Source organism: Balaenoptera ricei, chromosome 1 (assembly GCF_028023285.1).
Source record: "Balaenoptera ricei isolate mBalRic1 chromosome 1, mBalRic1.hap2, whole genome shotgun sequence".
NCBI lineage: Eukaryota > Metazoa > Chordata > Mammalia > Artiodactyla > Balaenopteridae > Balaenoptera > Balaenoptera ricei.
In genome coordinates this window covers 37,912,714-37,934,950 of record NC_082639.1, presented here as the reverse complement: position 1 = coordinate 37,934,950, position 22,237 = coordinate 37,912,714, and the positions used below count along the sequence as shown (strand labels likewise).

Below are 22,237 nucleotides of genomic sequence, written 5' to 3'. Positions count from 1 at the left end.
AATTAGGCATAGTTCAACTTGAGAAATCTGAGTTTCAAGAAAAGTTAAATAGATTGCTTAAGGACTGAGTGGCAGGGCTAGATTTTGTACTTAGGCATTTGGCTCCAAAGTCTATGCATTAATTCCTACCCTACTCTGCATCTGCAGTCAACCTCACACTGGAGATCTTAGCTAGCTGAGTAAGACAAGAAAAATAAACATAAGGTATAAGGTTTGGAAAAAAAGAAACAAACTGTCATATGTGCAGATGATATGATTATTTACACAGAAAAATCCCAAAGCCCCTATGGATAATTTTTTAATTAATAAGTGAATTAAGCAATGTTGTTGCCCATAAAATCAACACACAGAAGTACCCCAATAAACATAAAATGTAATTCTTAAAAAGATATTATTTATAATAGTACAAAGAGAAAGTACTCAGGAATAAATTTAATAAAAGATATATGAGACCCTTATGAATAAAAATATAAAACTTTAAACTTTTCTAAAATTTAATTTTATTAATGGATAAAAGTATTCAATATTACGAAGGTGTTAATTCTCTCCAAATTGTCCTATACGTTTATTGAAATATTAGTAGAACCCCTCCTTCCTCCCTTGTATGTATTTGTGTGTGAAACTTGACAGGTTGGTTCTAAAATCTATGTGGAAGAACCAGGTGTTCCAAGAATAGCCAAGACACCATTGAAGAAGAACAAGACAGGGAAACTTATTCTACCAGATATCAAGACTCATTACAAAAGTATAGTAATTAAAGCAGCAGGGCATGTATGAATAGACCAGTGTAACTGAACAGAGAACTGATTCCAGCCCAAAAGGAAACATAAAATGGGAGAGAGCTAGCATTGAAGATTAGTGAGGAAATATGAAATATTCAGTAAATAACGTCGTGACAATTTGTTATTCATATGGGGAAAAAAATTGGATCCCTATCCCAATCCATACTCAAAAATTAATTCCTAGTGACTTAAAGAAGTAAATGTGAAAAGAGACATTATAACACTTTTAGAAGAAAATATAATATCTTTATAACATTGGGGAGGAGAAGAATTTCTTAGGCAATATACCAAAAGTGCAAAACATAAATAAATAGACTAATACATTGGTAAAATTATAAATTTTTGTTCATTAAAAGAGACAATGAAGGAAATTCCCTGGTGGTACAGTGGTTAGGACTCCGTGCTTCCATTGCAGGGGGCACAGGTTCGATCCCTGGTCAGGGAACTAAGATCCCGCAAGCCGCACGGTGTGGCCAAAAAAAAAAAAAGAGAGAGAGATAATGAATAAAAAATTGGCAACACATATAATCATAAAACATCCTAAATATCAATAAGAAACTAAAAATTCAATGGAAAACTGGGCGAAACACATGTATAGCCATTTTACACAAAAGGAAACTTAACTGGCCTATGTATTAGTTTGCTTTGACTGCCATAACAAAATTCCACAGACTGGGTCACTTAAATCAGTGGTCTCTAACCTTTTTGGCACCAGGAACTGGTTTCGTGGAAGACAATTTTTCCACGGGGGTGGGAGGGGAGATGGTTCAGGCGGTAATGCGAGCGATGGGGAACGGCAGATGAAGCTTTGCTCACTCAGCACCCACCTCCTGCTGTGCAGCCGGGTTCCTAACAGGCTGTGGACCAGTACCGCTCCGCAGACCGGGGTTGCGGACCCCTGGCTTAAACAACAGAAATTTATTTCTCACAGTTCTGGAAACTGGAAAATCCAAGATCAAGTTGCCAGCCAGGTAGGTTTCATTCTGCGGCTTCTCTCTCTCGGCTTGGTGGTAGGCAGCCATCATCTCCCTGTGTGCTCTTATGACTGCTTCTTTATGCGAATGGGGGCTAGTTGGCCACCTTTTCACTAGATACTCATGTGGTCTTCTATCATGCATGTGTGGGTGGAGTGAGGGACAGCAAGCATGCTCTGGTGTCTCTTCTTATAAGGGCACTAATCCCATCATGAGGGCCCCATCCTCATGACCTCATCTAATCCTAATTAACTCCCTCAAGCCCCATCTCTAAATATCATCACATTGGGAGTTAGGGCTTCAACATACAAATTGTGGGGGGACAAAATTCAGTCCATAGCAGCTTATAAACATCTTTTTACTGCCTGATTTCATTAATAATCAGGGAATGTAAGTTATAATAAAAATAAAATACTATTTTACACTCATCAGATCATACAAAATTGAAACATCTGATGATACTAGATGTTGGCAAGGATGTGAAGCCAGGCAACTCTCATTTGCTGCTGGTGGAAATGTAAACTGGAAAAATGAGTTTGGAAAATAAGTATTTTCTAGTGAAATTGAAGATGCACATATCCTATGTTCCAGCAATTCTGCTCCTAGGTATATGCTCTAAAGCACCAGTTTTCAAATTGCTAGGTGCAATACAATAGTAAATTGTGAAATTAATTTTAGTGGTGCTGAGGTATAATTTTCTGAAAGGTAAACTGACGATTTTCACAGAAATATAAAATAAACACGTCAAAATGTTATTTATCTCGTTAATTAATGAGTGAGCCAGTAAAACGTTACAGGAATGTTGTACGAATTTGCTAAGAAACAAGAATATTGAAATGAATTCCCTAACAGAGGCAAAGTGGTTTAATACCCTATAGGTCAATAAAATGTAATGTCGGGGGGTATCTTTTCTTCAACGTGGACAAGAATTATTCTAAATATTACCAGTTTTCTTGTAAAAGATCTTAGTCGGGCTTCCCTGGTGGCGCAGTGGTTGAGAGTCGGCCTGCCAATGCAGGGGACACGGGTTCGAGCCCTGGTTTGGGAAGATCCCACATGCCGTGGAGCAACTAGGCCCGTGAGCCACAATTACTGAGCCTGCGCATCTGGAGCCTGTGCTCCGGAACAAGAGAGGCCGCGACAGTGAGAGGCCCGCGCACCGCGATGAAGAGCGGCCCCCACTTGCCGCAACTAGAGAAAAGCCCTCACACAGAAACGGACCCAACACAGCCATAAATAAAAATAAATAAATAAATAAAAATTGTTAAAAAAAAAAAAAAGATCTTAGTCAACAGAAAGACATCCCTATGCATTCAAATCCTTCCAGTGTCTGCTAGACAATGCCCAGGCTTACACTGAAAAGTAATTTCTTTTGCTCATTTCCAAGTCTTTGACAATTTTTCCTTACAACAGTTCCCTTTCAGCATTTTTTTGGTAATGAAATCAAAAAGAAGCAATAGAAATTTAGTGCATTGCTGGTAGCAAATAAGTGTTGGGGCCCAGGGTAGGTTGCCCCAAAATGTACCTCAATGGCATATTGATTTTTTTTTTATATAAATTTATTTTATTTATTTATTTTTGGCCACGTTGGGTCTTCGTTGCTGTAGGTGGGCTTTCTCTAGTTGAGGTGAGCTGGGGCTACTCTTCGCTGCAGTGCGTGGGCTTCTCATCGCAGTGGCTTCTCTTGCTGTGGAGCACCTGCTCTAGGCGCACAGGCTTCAGTAGTTTTGGCACGCAGGCTCAGTAGTTGTGGCTCACGGGCTCTAGAACACAGGCTCAGTAGTTGTGGCGCACGGGCTTCGTTGCTCAACAGCATGTGGGATCTTCCCGGACCAGGGCTCGAACCCCTGTCCCCTGCATTGGCAGGCGGATTCTTAACCACTGCACCACCAGGGAAGTCCCAATTTTCTTGCATTAAAGTAACTTAAGAGATGGCCAACTCAAGAGAGACACTCTAACCCTCCTTTCTATCTCCCTGAAAGCAGGAAATAAATCTCTCACGTGAAAGGTGCACTCCCTGCTTTTGGAGGTAGAAGGACACTCTTATCTCCAGAGATAGGGAATTCAGGCCAACAAGCCTGTATAAACAAACCTTGTTACTTCCTCCCATTTACTACCCCAAGCCCAAACTCTGTTTAGATTTTTCGCTAATTGAACTCCCAAAACCTAGTTTCTTTGTCTTGTCAATTCTTCATAAATTGTTTCTCTGTTTAAAAATATAAAAGCTGTCTGCTTTGACCACTTCTTAAGCCCCTTTCTATGAGTCTTCCTTGTGAACAACTAAATTTTCCTTTTTTTCCTGTTAAACTATCTTGTGTCAATTTTATTATTAGTCCAGCCACAAGAAATCAAGATGAGTAGAGGGGGAAATTTCCCCCTCCCCAACAAGAGTTTTGTGAAATTTTTGTTTCAGATGTGTATATCTATCTATGTGGTAGGTATGTGGTAACCGGTTTGATGTAGAATGTTTTTGTTCACTGTGAGCTGGGGTCCGAAAGTTTGAAAGCCATTTTTAAATGTGCCATATTATGAGGTTCAACAGTTTAAATAACTGGACGTTTTGAGTTGTCCCTTCACTCAAAGTAGACATCCACTCATAGCGCGGGGCTCAGTCAGGCAGAGACTCAAAACGATCTGAGTGAATGGTAAGGAATAGAGAAGCGCCCAGCCCCGCGTGAGGGGTGCGGTGATGTGGGGGTGTTTGTGTGTGTGTCTGTGTGTGCGTTACTCACCATCTTTGTTTTGAAAAAATCCCATAGTTCTCCTCCTCAGGGACCCACATGCAAATGAGAAGTATGCTGCTTTGTAAACCGACCTAGGAAAATGATTTGTTGTAAACTTAAATAACAGTGTTATAGAATTTGTAAGAAAGATTCTTACAAGTTAATACACACAAAAAAGAGGAAAATATATTGTACCTAGCAGAAAAAGACGTGACATATACACCTGCAATTCCTTTCACTGCAGAAATGACTTTGTCCAGATCTTGGGTGTGGGTAACATTGAATTCTACTCTGTGTTTTCCCTCCGTGGGGCATTCAGGAGCTTTGGAAGGATGGATGGGCCTGGAGGTGGAAACTGCAAGCCCTTTAGCCAGCCAGTTGTTGACTTCCTGGGGAGCAGCGTCATAGGCTGTGTGAGGAGAGCAGATCCCGACTCTTTCATTAGCACTGAGGCTCGCTGGCTGCCTGAGACGCCCCAAGAATCGAGAGAGGGTAGGCGGCGTGGAAAGGGCAAGCCGGCCAGCCCCAGAAGGCGGGAGCTTAAGCTGGCCAAAGGCCATTGCCCGCCGGGAGTCAAGCACGAGCCCAGCGCCACAGCAGCGCCGCACCAAGAGCCGCCGCTCCCCGTGAGCGAAAGAGCAGTGCGCACGCGCAGACCCGCCCAGCCAGCGGAGTGGAGAGGCCCCCTCAGCCGGCCGGGCCTCGCCTCAAGCCCTCAGCAGTCCGCACTGCCCAGTCACCCGCGCCGTGTCACCCCGCCGGACTTTCCCCGCCCCGTCTGTGCGCTAGCTTATCGCGACTGCGCACGCAGAGCCTGAGCGGGCGCCAGCGGGAAGGGGAAGCGGCGGGTAAGAAGGGCCTGCATCCCGGGGGCGTCTATGACGGGATTGGGAATTTCCTCCTCGGCTCTCTCCGGCTCTCGGGACCCTTGAGGAGGAGAGTGCGAGGAGCCTCTGGAACCGGCTTCCTCCTGCCGTTCAGGCGTGCCTCTAATAATCGAAGTGTTTTCGCCCGGAACGTCGTCTAGTCCGGTCCCTTCCTGCCTCTCTTCTCCCCGCCCCCACTGGGGAATCCGAGGCCGAGCTCCGGCCCGTCTGTTGTCACCAGGAGTATCTGAGATGTCTTCCCCGCCGTTTAGGTAGCACCGGAATGTTTATCTGCCTTTAGTGTCGCAGCAGCTTAGGGTTAGCTCTCCAGGTCCAGCCCCCAAGTCAAGCACAAAGAGCCTCATTTTTTTTGACGCTTGCTTGTCCTGGGATTCTTTCTGACACGCTTTGCTGAATGAAGCAGCTTCCAGATCCTCGCAGCAGTGACTTCGAGGCCACTAAACATAGGTCCTCTTTACTTACTCTGGGCGTCTCCACCGTTTCCTAAATAATCTGCCTTTCAAGTTTGTGTCTCTTGGGGCACGTCGCTTACATCCGTATGCGATGTCCCTGAATTATGCTCTTGCCTTTTGGAAATAGTGTCATACCACGTGCCGCCTTTTGGAATGAAGTACTCCAGTGGCAGTGGGATAGTATCAGCAGTTACTAAGAAGCGTAGTAGTAATAGAGTAGGATTTCTGCTGTTGGCTGCCAGAGTGGATGGATAATTCAGTAACTTTTTTGTAGCAGGAGGCAGCAGCATTTTAGTTCAGTAGCTGTGCTTGATGCCCTGAAGTTGGGGGCAGAGGAGGTACCTTGTAATTAAGCAAACCAGTGGGGTCCAAAATCTGCTGATAGGAAGAAATCTAAAACAGAAGAAAGCCTGACAGCCATGCCATGTTTAATAATATCTGCAGGTCAAATTTCTATGTAGAGACAAATACACTGTTTGCTTTTATATGCCAGTTAAATGTAATATGTTGACATTTATGTTGGAGCTCATGTGAAGTTTTAGCAGCTACCTCGGAACTTTTCAATAAAATTTCTCAATAAGTTAATTCCTAGATAATCGTGATAATCAGCTTAGTTATTTTTACTTTAATAAGTTTGGATGCTATAAATTTAGCCCCCCCTTATTTTTAACATCAGGTCACACCATTTCTGTCAGCCTTATTACTAATTTTCCTTGATGCCTAAATACCTTAGTCATCTTAGATTTCCCCTGTGCTTCATCTCCGTATCTCTTGTATTACTGGATCTCATGGTTTCTTTATTCAAAAAGTAACTTGGATTTATCCCTTTGATTCTCATTGTTAAAGCTGGAAGACTGTTTTCTAAGACTTTGCTACCTCTTAGCTCATCCCCTGAAAGCTCAAATAACAGTTCTGAAATATGACTATTGTCATGTTTATTCTCGATAAACCTGTAAAGGTTCATGTTCAAATTGCTATGCTTGGGTTTCAAAGCTCCTTCTCTATATGCACATGATATGATGGGAAAAATCAAGGATTTAGAGTAAGAAGACCTGGATTCAAATACCAGGACTGTCATTATACTAACTCTGTGACCTTGGGAAACTGAGCGTGTGTTTCCTTTTCTTATTTCAAATAACAATATCTTTTTCTTCCAGCCTCTTAATTATTGTGAGAATTACAATTGGCATAATGTGTGGAAAAGTTATCAGAATTAAACAAAAACATCCTAAGCTATTATTGTTATTTCTTTGTGCCCATTTATTTCACAAACATTTGAAAACAAGATATGTTAGATACTGGTGCTACAGCTATGAAAGATAGTCCCTAAGGAGTTGTCTTTCAGGGAACTTTCAGAGTGTGTGTGTGTTTGTGTGTGTCTGTGTGTCTGTCTAGGGAGTAGGGTGGTAAAATGTCTGACAAGGTAGAATGTGATAGTATCCTGTAAAATAGGTAAGGTTAGGGTGAGCACCAAACCCAGAGGAGAGAGGAACAGGGAAGATTTCCTGGAGGAAAATAAGTATGAACAGTCTTGATTTATAACAAAGATCCAGAAAGAAAAGGTGGGGGAAGGGTGCCATGAAAGGGATGTGTTTAGAGAACTGTAAATTGTTAGGTTTTGTTGGAGTATTAAGTTCAAAGAGGATTATAGGAGGTAGGACTGGATAGGTAGAGGTGAAATTTGAAGGGCTTTGTGTGCTAAGGGAAGTGTACAAATTGAAGGATTTTAAGCAGACAGTTGGCCTGATCACAATTGCTTTTTGAAAGTTCATTTTGGCTGCCATGTGTGCGTCCTTACTGCAGTGTACAAAAATATCTTTATACCTTTGTGCCTTTCCTCATTTTCTTTACTCCACCTGAAAGGGTTTATGCCCTCTCCTCATACCTTAATACACTGTCACTCAGTGTCCAGTTCAGGTTCCATTTCTGCTGTGAAGCACCATCTAATTATTTTAGGCCCCATTATTTATTCCCTTCTTTGAAACCCTGTTAGAAATAGTACCACACAGTTTAGCCCTTATTTGTTTCATATGTGTTTTATGTCCCTAAATAGATTGTAAGCTCCTTGAGGATAGGGAATGTTTCATACATGTATGAATAGAAGACATGTTAAACACAAAAATACATTGTTTGGTCTCTTTCGTTTTTTTTTTCAGGGTAGGACCAGATTATGGGCAACAGTCCTTTTAATTAATCTGTCATCATCATGGCTAATGAGGGCTGTGCCAAGGCTGGTGATAGTCCTTTTTCATCAGATAAACATGCTCAACTCATCTTGGCCCAGATCAATAAAATGAGAAATGGACAGCATTTCTGTGATGTGCAGCTGCAAGTTGGAAAGGAAACTTTCAAAGTTCATCGGCTGGTTTTGGCTGCCAGTAGTCCTTACTTTGCAGCTTTGTTCACTGGAGGAATGAAAGAGTCCTCAAAAGATGTTGTACAGATTCTAGGAATTGAAGCTGGAATCTTTCAAATACTTCTAGATTTCATTTACACAGGTATGTTAAGTGAACTTGTAGCTTTGAGTGAAGAATGATGCAATCACTCACGTTCTGCTATGGGAATATAACTTGATCTAACATATAGAAAGTGATTTGACAATATGTTATTATGAACCTTCAAAAAGTTCATATCGGGACTTCCCTGGTGGTCCAGTTGTTAAGACTTCACCTTCCACTGCAGGGGGCGTGGGTTCAGTCCCTGGTCGGGGAACTAAGATCCCTGAATGCTGCATGGCACGGCCAAAAAAATCAAAACAAAACAAAAAATTCATATCTTTTGACCCAGTATTCCTTTTCTGGGAATCCTAAGGAATTAATTAGTGATGCAGGCAAATATTTACATTTATTGTAACATTATTTATAATAGTATATAATGGAATACAGTTTGTCCCTCAGTACCTTATATGGTTAAATAAACTATGGTACATGTATATATAATGGAATAATTTTTAGTTCTCACAAATTATATTTGTATATATGTACACACACACATATATACATTCTCATGGAAGAATGTTTGCAATATATTAAGTGGAAAAAAAGCTGTATATAAATATCACCCCAATTTTGTAAAAAAAAAAATTCATTTGTGTATTTGTGCACAGGAAAAGACTAGAATATTTATAAGCGTTTATCTCAAGATGATGGAATATGGAAGATTCTTATTTTTCCCTTTTTTTTGTTTTTTCCTCAAAATGTCTATAATCAGCATGTATTAATTTAAACAAAATTTTATTTTTAAGTTTCTGAAGAGTTTTAATGCATAAAATGTAAACAAAAACCATAGTGTAAAATATAAGTCATATGTAACATAAATATACATGGTAAAAAGATTTGAAAGAGATACACTAAAGTATTAATGTTAATATAGGGATTTCCCGGCAGTCCTGTCATTAGGACTCCACACTTCCCGCAAGTAGTGCAGTGCGGCCAAAAAAAAAAAGTGTATGTCAGTGTATGGGAAAATGTGTGATTTTCATTTTTATGCTTTTCTGCCTTAAAGTTTCTTTGTTTTAGTTTTTTTTAAAGATTTAATTTTTTATTTATTTTTAGCTGCATTGGGTCTTCGTTGCTGTGCACGGACTTTCTCTAGTTGTGGGGAGCAGGAGCTACTCTTCGTTGCGGTGCACGGCCTTCTCATTGCGGTGGCTTCTCTTGTTGCAGAGCACAGGCTCTAGGCGCGTGGGCTTCAGTAGTCGTGGCTCGCTCACCCTAGAGCGCAGGCTCAGTAGTTGTGGCGCACAGGCTTAGTTGCTTCGCGTCATGTGGGATCTTCCCGGACCAGGGATCGAACCCGTGTCCTCTGCGTTGTTGACAGGCGGATTCTTAATCACTGCACCACCAGGGAAGTCCCTAAAGTTTTTTTTCTGTGATGAATATATATTACTCTTACAATCAGGAAAAAATGTTTGAAAACAAAGACTATGTTTGTTTATACTCTAGTTTTGAGAATATACCTTGCTCTCCTTAAAGGACTACTTGGTGGGATATGGCCTGATAAAGTATTGTTTATTTAAAGCATGTTATTTAAACCTGGAAAATGACAAAACCAGGGGTCGAACCTGTGTCCCCTGTATTGGCAAGTGGATTCTTAACCACTGTGCCACCACTGAAGTCCCAAGGTGATTTCTTTCCTTTGTGTAGTTTCATATTCCTTTTTGGAAATTTTCAGAAAATAGCTTTTAATTTGGGATTGTAAAAATGATTATCACATTTTTAAAAAATAAATTAAAAAAATAAAAATCATTATCTTTTATCTGCTGAAAGCAGTGCAGCTCTGCCTATTGACTAGTGTACAGATTAACATTGAGGGGTTCTTGACCTCACTTTTCTAAATGACTTACATGAGCTGATTAAACTATTTCATAAATGCCCCTGCTTCTCTTATTTGCAAAGTATAAATTAACACAGATTAATCCAATGCAATTAGTGTCGAACAACATAAAAACAGAAGAAATTCCACAAGTTGCTTATTCTGCCTCTGTTGTCTGACAGTAGCAACAAGAGATATCTAGTGAAAGAGAATCTTCATGGCATCATCTCCATATTGCTGATGATTCGCACTTCCATCAAAGGAATAAAAAGTGGTAAAACCTAGAGAAGTAAAAGCTACTGAGCATATCTGGGGGATAATAACATTGTAGAATATTGACATTTAAGGTAAAATTGGTTAACAGTAAAGAACAACATTTGGCCACTAGTAAAAGATATAAAATAACAAGATAGGAGTTTATTTTTCCAACAAAAATGGATCCATAGAAGCCATCCCAAGGCTGGTATGGTGGCTTCTTGATGTTATTAGTAGCCCATTATTCTTCCAATATTTTGCTCCACCATCTATAGCTTGTAGCTTCTAATCTCATGATCAGTGAACTTTAACCAGTGGAAGGCAGAAGAGGAAAAGGTAAAAGGACCTGCCGGCTGAGTCTATCCCTTTTTAAGCTTTTCTGGTAACCCTCCCCAATAACTGCTGCCTGTATCAAGTTGGCCAAACTCAGTCAAAAATTCACCCCCATCTGCAAGGGAGGATGAGAAATGTAATTTTCAGCAGGGCACAATTGCCACTCACAACAAAATCAAGGTTCTGTTAGTATGGATTAAATGAAAATGAATATTGGGTATTTATTGGACAGGGAACTTTGTAGTCTTTGATACAATTAGTTCTTTAAAAACATGATCTTTGATTTTCATTGTAATAGCATTTCCTTTTTTAGGATGGGGCAGCAAAACCTGTTATTCTATTAATCTCTCCTCTGGACATTTTTTTTTCTTTTTTAATTAATTAATTAATTTTGGCTGTGTTGGGTCTTCTTTGCTGGCACAGGCTGTTCTCTACTTGCGGTGAGCGGGGGCCACTCTTCACCACGGTGCGCGGGCTTCTCACTGCGGTGGCTTCTCTTGTTGCAGAGCACGGGCTCTAGGCGTGTGGGCTTCAGTAGCTGTGGCACGTGGGCTCAGTAGTTGTGGCTTGTGGGCTCTAGAGCACAGGCTCAGTAGCTGTGGCGCATGGGCTTATTTGCTCCGTGGCATGTGGGATCTTCCCGGACCAGGGCTCGAACCTGTGTCCTCTGCATTGGCAGGCGTATTCCCAACCACTGCGCCACCAGGGAAGTCCTCCTCTGGACATTCTTTATTAACCGTTCACAATTCTAATAGGTCTTAACAGATTCTTCTCACCATAGATTTTTACGCACTTCACTTAAAATCAAATGACCTGGGTTTGTGATCCAGCTCTGCCACTAACTAGCTGTGTGATACGAAGCATTTCATTTAACTTTAGTCAGTTATTCATTCATTCTTTCAATATATATGTGAATATATTTTTTGAGCTAGGCACTGGGGATATGATAGTAAACAAGACAGGTGTGGCCTGTGCCTTTACAGAGTTTTATAGGTAATGTAAAGTAGGTACTTAAAAAATAGAAATGAGCTTGTGAGAGCCTCATTCTCCTTATTCATAAACTGGGGATAGTAGCACTTTTTAATTCATGTGAAGGTTAGATGAGATAAATTTTAATAAATGTAAAAATACTTTTTTTTAAACCCTCAGAAAGTATATTTAGATTTCATAAGGTGAAGGTCATACTGCTGGGGTAGAGCTAGAATTTTATTTTATTTATTTATTTATTATTTTTTTTTTTTTTTAATTTTTATTTATTTATTTATTTATTTTTGGCTGTGTTGGGTCGTCGTTTCTGTGCGAGGGCTTTCTCTAGTTGTGACAAGTGGGGGCCACTCTTCATTGCGGTGCGCGGGCCTCTCACTATCGCGGCCTCTCTTGTTGCGGAGCACAGGCTCCAGACGCGCAGGCTCAGTAATTGTGGCTCACGGACCCAGCTGCTCCGCGGCATGTGGGATCCTCCCAGAACAGGGCTCGAACCCGTGTCCCCTGCATTGGCAGGCAGATTCTCAACCACTGCGCCACCAGGGAAGCCCTATTTATTTATTTTTAACATCTTTTTTGGAGTATAATTGCTTTACAGTGTTGTGTTAGTTTCTGCTGTATAACAAAGTGAATCAGCTATATGTATACATACATCCCCATATCCCCTCCATCTTGCAGCTCCCTCCCACCCTCCCTATCCCACCCCTGTAGGTGGTCACAAAGCCCTGAGCTGATCTCCCTGTGAGATGCAACTGCTTCCCACCAGCTATCTATTTTACATTTGGTAGTGTATATATGTCAATGCTACTCTCTCACTTTGTCCCAGTTTACCCTTCTCCCTCCCCGTGTCCTCAAGAGTCCATTGTCTACATCTGCATCTTTATTCCTGTCCTGCCCCTAGGTTCATCAGAACCTTTTTTTTTTTTTTAAGATTCCATATATATGTATTAGCATATAGTATTTGTTTTTCTCTTTCTGACTTACTTCACTCTGTATGACAGACTCTAGGTCCGTCCACCTCACTACAAATAACTCAATTTCGTTTTTTTTTAATGGCTGAGTAATATTCCATTGTATATATGTGCCACATCTTCTTTATCCATTCATCTGTCGATGGGCACTTAGGTTGCTTCCATGTCCTGGCTATTGTAGATAGAGCTGCAATGAACATTGTGGTACATGACTCTTTTTGAATTATGGTTTCCTCAGGGTATATGCCCAGTAGTGGGATTGCTGGGTCATATGGTAGTTCTGTTTTTAGTTATATAAGGAACTTCCATACTGTTCTCCATAGTGGCTGTATCAATTTACATTCCCACCAACAGTGCAAGAGGGTTCCCTTTTTGCCACACCCTCTCCAGCATTTATTGTTTGTAGATTTTTGATGATGGCCATTCTGACCAGTGTGAGGTGATACCTCATTGTGGTTTTGATTTGCATTTTTCTAATGATTAGTGATGTTGAGCATCCTTTCACGTGTTTGTTGGCAATCTGTATAACTTCTCTGGAGAAATGTCTGTTTAGGTCTTCCACCCATTTTTGGATTGGGTTGTTTGTTTTTTTGATATTGAGCTTTATGAGCTGCTTGTATATTTTGGAGATTAATCCTTTGTCAATTGCTTCATTTACAAATATTTTCTCCCATTCTGAGGGTTGCCTTTTTGTGTTGTGTCGGGTTTCCTTTGCTGTGCAAAAGCTTTTAAGATTCATTAGGTCCCATTTGTTTATTTTTGTTTTTATTTCCATTTCTCTAGGAGGTGGATCAAAAAGGATCTTGCTGTGATTTATGTCATAGAGTGTTCTGCCTATGTTTTCCTCTAAGAGTTTTATAGTGTCTGGCCTTACATTTAAGTCTTTAATCCATTTTGAGTTTATTTTTGTGTATGGTGTTAGGAAATGTTCTAATTTCATTCTTTTACATGTAGCTTACTCTTTTATTTTTATTTTTTAATTTTATTGAAGTATAGTTGATTTACAATGTTGTGTTAATTTCTGCCATACAGCAGATATTGATAGTTCCCTGTGCTATACAGTAGGACCTTGTTTTTCCATTCTGTATATAATAGTTTGCATCTGCTAATCCCGAACTCCCAATCCATCCCTCCCCCACCCCCCACCCCCTTGGCAACCACAAATCTGTTCTCTATGTCTGTGAGTCTGTTTCTGTTTTGTAGGTAAGTTCATTTGTGTCATATTTTAGATTTCATGCATAAGTGATATCATATGGTATGTCTTTCTCTTTCTGACTGAGTATGATAATCTGTAGGTCCATCCATGTTGCTGCAAATGAAATTTTTTAATTCTTTTTTATTTTTATTTATTTATCTATTTATTTTTGGCCTCGAGGCATGAGGGATATTAGTTCCACGACCAGGGATCGAACCCGTGCTCCTTGCAGTGGAAGCACAGAGTCTTAACCACTGGACTGCCAGGGAAGTCCCTGTTTCATTTTTTTTTTTTATTATGAGTAGTATTCCATTGTATATATATCCATTCATCTGTCAGTGGACATTTAGGTTGTTTCCAGGTCTTGGCTATTGTGAATAGTGCTGCCATGAACAAAGGGGTACTTGTATCTTTTTGAATTATAGGTTTGTCCCGATATATGCCCAGGAGTGGAATTGCTGGATCATATGGCAACTCTATTTTTAGTTTTTTGAGGAACCTGCATACTGTTTTACATAGTGGCTGCACCAACTTATATTCCCACCAACAGCGTAGGAGAGTTCCTTTTCCTCCACGCCCTCTCCAACCTTTGTTATTTGTAGAGTTTTTTATGATGGCCATTGAGACTGGTGTGAGGTGGTATCTCATTGTAGTTTTGATTTGAATTTCTCTAATAATTAGCAATGTTGAGCATCTTTTCATGTGCCTGATGGCTATCTGTATGTCTTCTTTGGAGAAATGTCTATTTAGGTCTTGTGCTAATTTTTCAATTGGGTTGTTAGTTTTTTTGTTGCTGTAAAAGTGCTTTTAATAATCTGTAAAGCCTTATTAAGCTGTAGGGCATTCTTTTTAGTACTTTCAAGTAACTCTTGGTTTCATCCAGTAGCAGTCATTCAGTTACCTTCCATCACAACCCATGATCTTATCTTCTCCAAATTTGTAGTGAATTCTCATTTCATTCAATTAAGTCTTATCTCAGTTTTCTCTGCAGCCACTACCATTTATTCCCATGGTGGATTCCATTTCCTATACTTTTCAGAAAACCCCTGTTTGCATTCATCAAGCCATAGTCTTCCTCTCACCATAATGTCTTTGGCCATTCATTCACATATAATAAATATTTTGAGCACCTAGTGTGTGCTAGGCATTGGGAATACAGAAAGGACAAGCCTTGCCCCAACAGAGTTTATAAATCTATTTGGGAATACAAACTTTAGACACATAGTTTGGTTGAATGTTTTAAAGGGGTAAAGGGAAAGTATAAGATTGAATGGAGAGTTTATCCTTATTAGGTAGACTTACAGTGTTTTTTTTCCCTTCTAAATATAATTGAGTATTTGATGTCTTCCCAAAGTCATTATAAACATATATGAAAGTGGGGACTTCCCTGGTGGCATAGTGATTAAGAATCCGCCTGCCAGTGCAGGGGACACAGGTTCGAGCCCTGGTCCGGGAAGATCCCACATGCCGCAGAGCAACTAAGCCGGTGCACCACAACTACTGAGCCTATGCTCTAGAGCCTGCGAGCCACAACTACTGAGCCTGCATGCTGCAACTACTGAAGCTTGCACGCCTAGATCCCATGCTCCACAGCAAGAGAAGCCACCACAATGAGAAGCCCACACACTGCAACAGAGAGTAGCCCCTGCTCAGTACAACTAGAAAGCCCGCGTGCAGCAACGAAGACCTAATGCAGCCAAAAATAAATAAATTAATAAATTAATTAATTAAAAAATAATAATAAGGGGAAAAAACCCTATTATATGGGGTTGTAGCGAGGGTTAAGTGAATGTATAAAGCAATTAATGCTGTGCCTGGTTCATTGTTAAGTGTTACATGAATGTGGGGTACCATTATCATTTAAGTTCTGCACCTTTCTACAAGTTCTTTGTTGCCTTTATACTTAGTATCTACTCGGCAAAGCCTAAGCTATCAGTGGAATCTAGTATTGAATATAATGGTCTTTGAATATAAGTCAAATGTTTATTTTATTTTATTGGTTATTTTGTCTCCTTACTTCCCTAGGTATAGTGAACATAGGAGTGAATAATGTCCAAGAGCTGATTGTTGCAGCAGACATGCTACAGTTGACTGAAGTTGTTAATCTTTGCTGTGAATTTCTGAAAGGACAAATTGATCCACTGAACTGCATTGGGATCTTTCAGTTCTCTGATCAGATTGCCTGCCATGATCTTTTGGAATTTACAGAAAACTACATTCATGTCCATTTCTTGGAGGTTCATAGTGGGGAAGAGTTCCTGGCACTTACAAAAGATCAGCTGATCAAAATTTTGCGAAGTGAAGAGCTTAGCATCGAGGATGAATACCAGGTCTTCTTAGCTGCAATGCAGTGGATTCTGAAAGATCTCGGAAAGAGAAGAAAACATGTGGTGGAAGTGCTAGACCCAATTCGATTCCCTTTATTACCTCCTCAGAGGCTTTTAAAGTATATAGAAGGTAATTTTTTTGTGCCATGTTAAGTTAGTCAGTTAATTATCCAGTGACCTTTCCTCTATTTGAAATGTGATAGTGTTTTCGTTTTTCAGTTCAATAAGCAGACGTTTACTGAATGATTATTATATGCAAGATACAACTTCTGTGTTTTGTGGGTAGATAGTAGTATTTCAGTATTTCTTTTTTTTCTTTCTTTCTTTCTTTTTTTTTTTTTTTAAGCTTTTGGCCACGCCATGCGTCATGTGGGATCTTAGTTCCCCGACCAGGGATCGAACCTGCGCTCCCTGCATTGAGCATGGAATCTTAACCAATGCACCTTCAGGGAAGTCCCAGTTTTTCAGTATTTCTACCCAGTATTTTAATCAAATCTTTAAATACTTTCTTGAGATTAAGTACCACGGGAGATAAAATTACTGACAGAGTTAAAATACTGGTGCTATTTTAGGCAGTACTAATTATTTTAGTGTAAGATTTCTTCTTGCCACTGAAAACTTCACCAAAACCCAGCATTTGAGGAAAACATATATGCTAAACACAAAACCAAAACTCAATAAATCTTGTAACTCCTATCATTATAAAATGAATTGTATATTGATATAATATAGCTTCTATGTAGCCTTTGAATATATTTAGGTTCTACACTTTGAAAATACTTTTCACCATAGTATAAAATAAATTTTATCTTTATATTGGAAAAATGATAACTAAATTTATTTTTAAAAACTACTTTGGACCTGGTTTCAAGATTTGAAGGTTTTACTCTTGTCGTGCAATGAAGATTTAGGATGTGACTGAATTACAAATATTTTATTATGAATTAAATATAATATTAGCATTAAGGTTGTAATTCTGTGAAGGAATTATATTTAATGTGGATTTTTAGTTTTTTCCCATTCTTAACAGTGTTAACAGAATTTTGTAGGTTTTTCTGAGTGATATCTTGTATTAATGTATATGCAGTTAATTCTCATTATTCATATATAGTCAGTTCTCATTATTCATGGTAGTTATCTTCTATAAATTTGCCAAGAACACTGAATTGACAAATACTGAGCCATTGTTCCTAGGGAAATACAGGGTAAGTTCTTACAAGCCTCTGGCTACAACATTTTTGTCAGCTGATCAATACATAACTTTGTTTTATGTGTGTGTCTGTCAGAACTACCTCATTTAATATTATATGTTGTTGATTCATTAAACTCATGGCCAACAGCACTATAACTCAAGCCTGAATGAAGCCTAACACATGTATTTTCTCTGTAAGGCACATCACAGCCTTCTTGCACTTACAAACACTAGACAGCACTTTAGCAGTATGCTTGGGGTCTATTTTAAACAGTGAAAAAAACACAAAAATGTGAAAACCATGACACTAAATAGAGTGTGAAGAGGACACTTGTTTATAGTGAGAGCTGAAGCAAGAAGGCAGGATATCACCTCTTTCAGTCTCACCTGGGAACATGCATGTTAGGTGATTCAAATTTTTTGCCGCTCCGTGGCATGTTTCACTACCAGGAAAGTGCTGTGAATGTTGATTTGGGTTACAAATCCATTTTAGTGAGTAGATGTAGTCACAAGTAAGGAATCCACAAAAAATGAAGACTGACTGTATTTAAATGGTAAAACAAGAAGAGAGAAATTATCCAGACACATTTTTGCATGTATCATGTGAGAATTTAGGAGTGGAACAAAGGCTTTCATGGTTGAGTTGGCTTTTCCCAAGTGCCGCAGATACAGAGTGCTAAAGGAAAGTTCCTCTGCTAGGAGCAAAGGAAAGTTCCCTAGAATTGGGACATGTTTTCCTGCAGCTTTTTAGTGTTGTAATACAGTGTTTAAGTCTTGCACTGCCCAATAGTTATCACCTAAAGATATTTCACTGGAGTAAAACTGCAGGGAGGCAAGGGAGAAATAAATGGAGGATTTTTTTTAAAGGTAACCTTAATATTTTTCACTATTTTTGAAACTTTATCTCTTTGATCATATTGGAGAAAAGATGGACAATTCATACAGAAAAATAATGAGAGTCTACCACAAAATTCAGTGAAGGAGCAAGAGACTTAATTGAAATGGTTAAATTATGTTATGTGAAATGTGTAGATTTTCCCCCTGGTGTATATTTTTTGTATTTACCACAGGAATAATTCAGGCAATTTAATATTATTAGTATAACATATATTTTTCTTGCATTTTAGAGAATGATTTTACTTTTTAAAAATGGTACATACTCTTATGAAAAGTTTAGGTAATAAAGTATAAAAAAAACCAACAAATCACCCAAAGTCCATCACCCAGAAATAGCCAGTTATAATTAACATTCATTAAACATCATTCTAGATGTCTCTGTATAGGAGAATGGATGATAGGTGGGTGTATGGTTGCATGGATAGATAGAAAAAAAAATTTATAAGAATAAGAATCATTCTATCATACTATTTATACTACAAAAATGTATTTAAATCTCACTAAAATTAACAAAGAAGAAACTAAAGTAATAACTAATTTCAGATAAATGTTTCTTTATCCCAAGAAATAATCATTCTAAAAAGTTTTTGTAGAGTTAAAAACAAAAGATGAAAATCATTAAAAGGTGAAACCATAGTTTCATTTTGTGTTTCAATTTTAAAGTTTAGACTCTCTGCTAAGAAAAATGAGGTAATTAGCATTGTTATTTTTCTCCCTACCCCCCTCAAGTTTTACACAGCCTTTACATAGATTTTTTTCAATCATGATTCCCCTAGCTCTGTGCTTTTGTTTTGTATTTAATGCTCTCTACCAGTTTTTTAACGATAGTCTTTTTAGTCCTGACCTTTTTTTTTTTTTTGGCGGCGCAGCAGGGCTTGTGGGATCTTAGTTCCTTGACCAAGGATTGAACCTAGGCCACAGCAGTGAAAGCACCGAGTCCTAACCACTGGACCGCCAAGGAATTCCCTGAGCTTTCTTTTTTGATTCATCATTTGGTTGGTTGGATTTTATCACTAAGTATTTTTTTCAAGGAAGGCTCATGATAACTGTTATTTCCTGATTTTTTTCCCTCACATCTGAGAAGTTCTGCCTGTTGCTTTTTAATTTAACAGAAATTTGGGTGGGCATAATATTCTTAATTTATGATGATTCCCCCAACCCACCCCAAGTTTGTAAGGCATGGTTTTCTTTTTTTTTTTTTTATGACTTTCTCTTTCTGCTTGGATGCCTAAAGAATTATCTTCCATTATTCTTGATTTGTGTTAAAGTTTGCCATTTTTCCTTAGACTATATCATATACCCTTTCCTTTTTTTTTTTGGCTGAGCCTTTCGGCTTGCGGGATCCTAGTTCCCCAACCAGGGATCAAAGCCACGCCCACACACGAGGAGTCCCAACCACTGGACTGGCAGGGACGTCCCGCCCTTTCCTTTTAAAGGTTCAATTTTAATTTCATTTTGGGAAATTTTTCCTGTATGAAATTCCTGAACACTTTTAATGTTTCATTTGGTAGTCTTCATCCTTTCACTGGAACTTTTTTGTCTTTCATATTTATCTTCTAATGTTAAAATATTTTGTCTTTTGCTCTATATTCACAGTTTTCTCAAGTCTTTACCCCAAATTGCTAATTTGATTTTTTTCTGATGAGTTTCTTGTTTCCAATTTATTAAGTCTGCACTACTGTCATTTCAGTTCTCACTTTGTTTCCTCAACAATGCGTCTCATTTTATTTTATTATTATCTTTAAATATTTGGCTGCATTGGGTCTTTGTTGCTGCACATGGGCTTTCTCTAGTTGCGGCGAGTGGGGGCTACTCTTTGTTGCGGTGCATGAGCTTCTCTTTGCGGTGGCTTCTCTTGTTGTGGAGCACAGGCTCTAAGCACACGGGCTTCAGTAGTTGTGGCACGTGGGCTCAGTAGTTGTGGCTCGCAGGCTCTAGAGTGCAGGCTTAGTAGTTGTGGTGCACGGGCTTAGTTGCTCTGCGGCATGTGGGATCTTCCCGGACCAGGCCTCGAACCCGTGTCCCCTGCACTGGCAGGCGATTCTTAACCACTGTGCCACCAGGGAAGCCCACAATGCATCTCATTTTGCCTTTGAGTTCTTTTTTTTATATAGAATCTGTATTCTTAAATAATTCTATCCTGTGTATGGGGAGTCTGTTTCTGTTTGTGGCTAATGTTTTCTTCCAGACTGAATTCTTCAGTCTCTTTCTCTTCTTTTTCCTGAGGTATATTTACATAGCTGTATTGCCTTTTCATGATATATTGCTCATTCTTAACTTGGGCAACTCTGTTCAAACCTGCTTGCTCTGATAATTCTCTTTGACACTCTTTCTACCTTAGTGTAACTACTTTGTTTCTCCCATCTAAAATTTGAGGGCTCTGTGTTGTGTTCTCACCACATCTTTCTAGCCTGAGGCATAGGGTAGTGAAAGAATAGAGATCTGCTAAGGCTGAGGTCCTTGCTTGGGGGCCTGGGCTCTGAGGTCTCTCTTGTAAGATCCTACTACTGTATTGATCTGTTATCAAGACCTACTTAACCCAGCCAAGGATGTATCTCACTACTGTGGATTTTGGCTACCACTGAGCTCTGTTAGATGGCAAATCCTGGTGATCCTCTCTATCTTTACTGATGGGCCTGTAAAGGATTTTTCTTTTAATGGTTTTTTTCTTTGACTTCTCAGTTCTGCTTTTTATCTGCTATTTGCCCTTTCTCCAAATTCTTAAGTTACTAGTGAGACTTCTCAAGATTTTGTTAGTTAACCTTTTCTCCTCAATATTGCTTTTTGGACATAGAGACAAGGCTTAGAGACAGTCCCTTACTAGCATATGTGGTGCTTTTGTGCAAATTAGAAGATAGTGCCCTTTCACGGAGGCCAGTTCTTATAGCTTGCCAAGTGGGACACAGGTTGGCTTTCGTTCCCAATTCATCTTTTCAGCTAAGCACCCTTGAGCAGAATAACCTACCCAATCATGCTCAAAGTCTTTTTAGGAAATGGACCTCATCCGACCAGAATCTTCTGTTTCTTGCTTTGACTATCATTTTCAAAGTATATGACATAATTTTATATCCTTTTGTTAGCAGGTTGTAAGTATAGAATTTTGGGCAATTTTATTTTTTCATTTTGTAAGATAATTGTGCCCCTGTTTTACCTGGCATCTTTGTTTAGAGATCCTCATACATGTGTTTTCAAATTGGATCTAATGAAGCATGTTTTTTAAAACAATCTTTGATTTAAGGAAAGTATATATTCTTTAGTAGCAGTGAGAAAAATAATACTTGGTATTGTTGGAAACATACTCCATTGTTTGATGATGAGTTTTCATTTTTTGATTGTTAAATGTATTTTATTTTCATGGAAACATGTCTTTTCAATATTATTTAAAAATTGATTAAAACATTATCTTTTTCAACATTGCTTTAGGAATATCCGATTTTAATCTTCGTGTTGCATTGCAAACACTTTTGAAAGAGTACTGTGAGGTGTGCAAATCTCCCAAAGAGAACAAATTTTCTAGTTTTCTGCAGACATCTAAGGTTCGACCTCGGAAGAAAGCAAGAAAGTACCTGTATGCAGTAGGTGAGAACCTTTTAAAAAGTAATAGAAATTATCTTTATTTTCAGGATAAAAACCTTTTAAATTTTTGTTGTTATCATACATGTCAGAATGTGCAGGTATGTCAGATAGGCATATTTAATTTCACATACAGGCTACAGATTTAGAAATTGTATTTATATAGTACAGTGGACACATCTAAGAATAAATAGCTATTTATTTGACATCTGTTATTCTGTGATTTAAATCTTTGGGTTCTTATATACCCAATTATTATCAAATAACTGCCTAAGATATACTGCTTTAAAAATTAAATATTTGAATTCTAGTGAGAAATAGGAAAATAAATCTCACACATTTTAACTATTCACAGCATCTTAGATGGTCATTAGGGAT

At 38.8% G+C, this 22,237-nt stretch overlaps 2 protein-coding genes across 4 annotated transcripts in view; one reads left to right on the top strand and one right to left on the bottom strand.

The window, feature by feature from the left end:
- Positions 1–940: 940 nt before the first annotated feature.
- Positions 941–6,101, bottom strand: LOC132365046 (NIF3-like protein 1). 2 transcript variants are annotated; one of them, XM_059921720.1, is made up of 3 exons: positions 4,675–6,101; positions 4,489–4,571; positions 941–1,215 (listed from the first exon to the last, which is right to left on the bottom strand). In XM_059921720.1, the coding sequence occupies exons 1-3, from the start codon at positions 5,037–5,039 to the stop codon at positions 1,115–1,117; spliced, it is 549 nt and encodes a 182-aa protein (XP_059777703.1). In that variant the 5' UTR covers positions 5,040–6,101; the 3' UTR covers positions 941–1,114. The 2 variants fall into 2 exon arrangements, with proteins under 2 accessions (XP_059777703.1, XP_059777713.1); XM_059921730.1 differs by having other exon boundaries at positions 941–1,227; positions 4,675–6,097.
- Positions 5,135–22,237, top strand: part of IPP (intracisternal A particle-promoted polypeptide) — a 36,213-nt gene continuing 19,110 nt past the window's right edge. The window contains exons 1-4 of one of the 2 annotated variants that reach the window (XM_059921640.1): positions 5,135–5,327; positions 7,975–8,316; positions 15,896–16,327; positions 21,710–21,865. In XM_059921640.1, coding sequence (XP_059777623.1) covers positions 8,025–8,316; positions 15,896–16,327; positions 21,710–21,865 — 880 coding nt within the window. In that variant the 5' untranslated portion in view covers positions 5,135–5,327; positions 7,975–8,024. Of the gene's footprint in view, positions 5,618–7,974; positions 8,317–15,895; positions 16,328–21,709; positions 21,866–22,237 lie in introns of both variants that reach the window. The other variant, XM_059921631.1, reaches the window with a different exon arrangement.

Coding starts and splice junctions, on each gene's coding strand:
- LOC132365046 (XM_059921720.1), bottom strand. CDS start 5,039: ATGGCCTTTGGCCAGCTTAAGCTCCCGCCTTCTGGGGCTGGCCGGCTT. Junction 4,572..4,674: donor GTCACGTCTTTTTCTGCTAG/GTACAATATATT, acceptor TCATTTTCCTAG/GTCGGTTTACAAAGCAGCAT. Junction 1,216..4,488: donor ATTTTTTCAAAACAAAGATG/GTGAGTAACGCA, acceptor TTCCCTGACCAG/GGATCGAACCTGTGCCCCCT.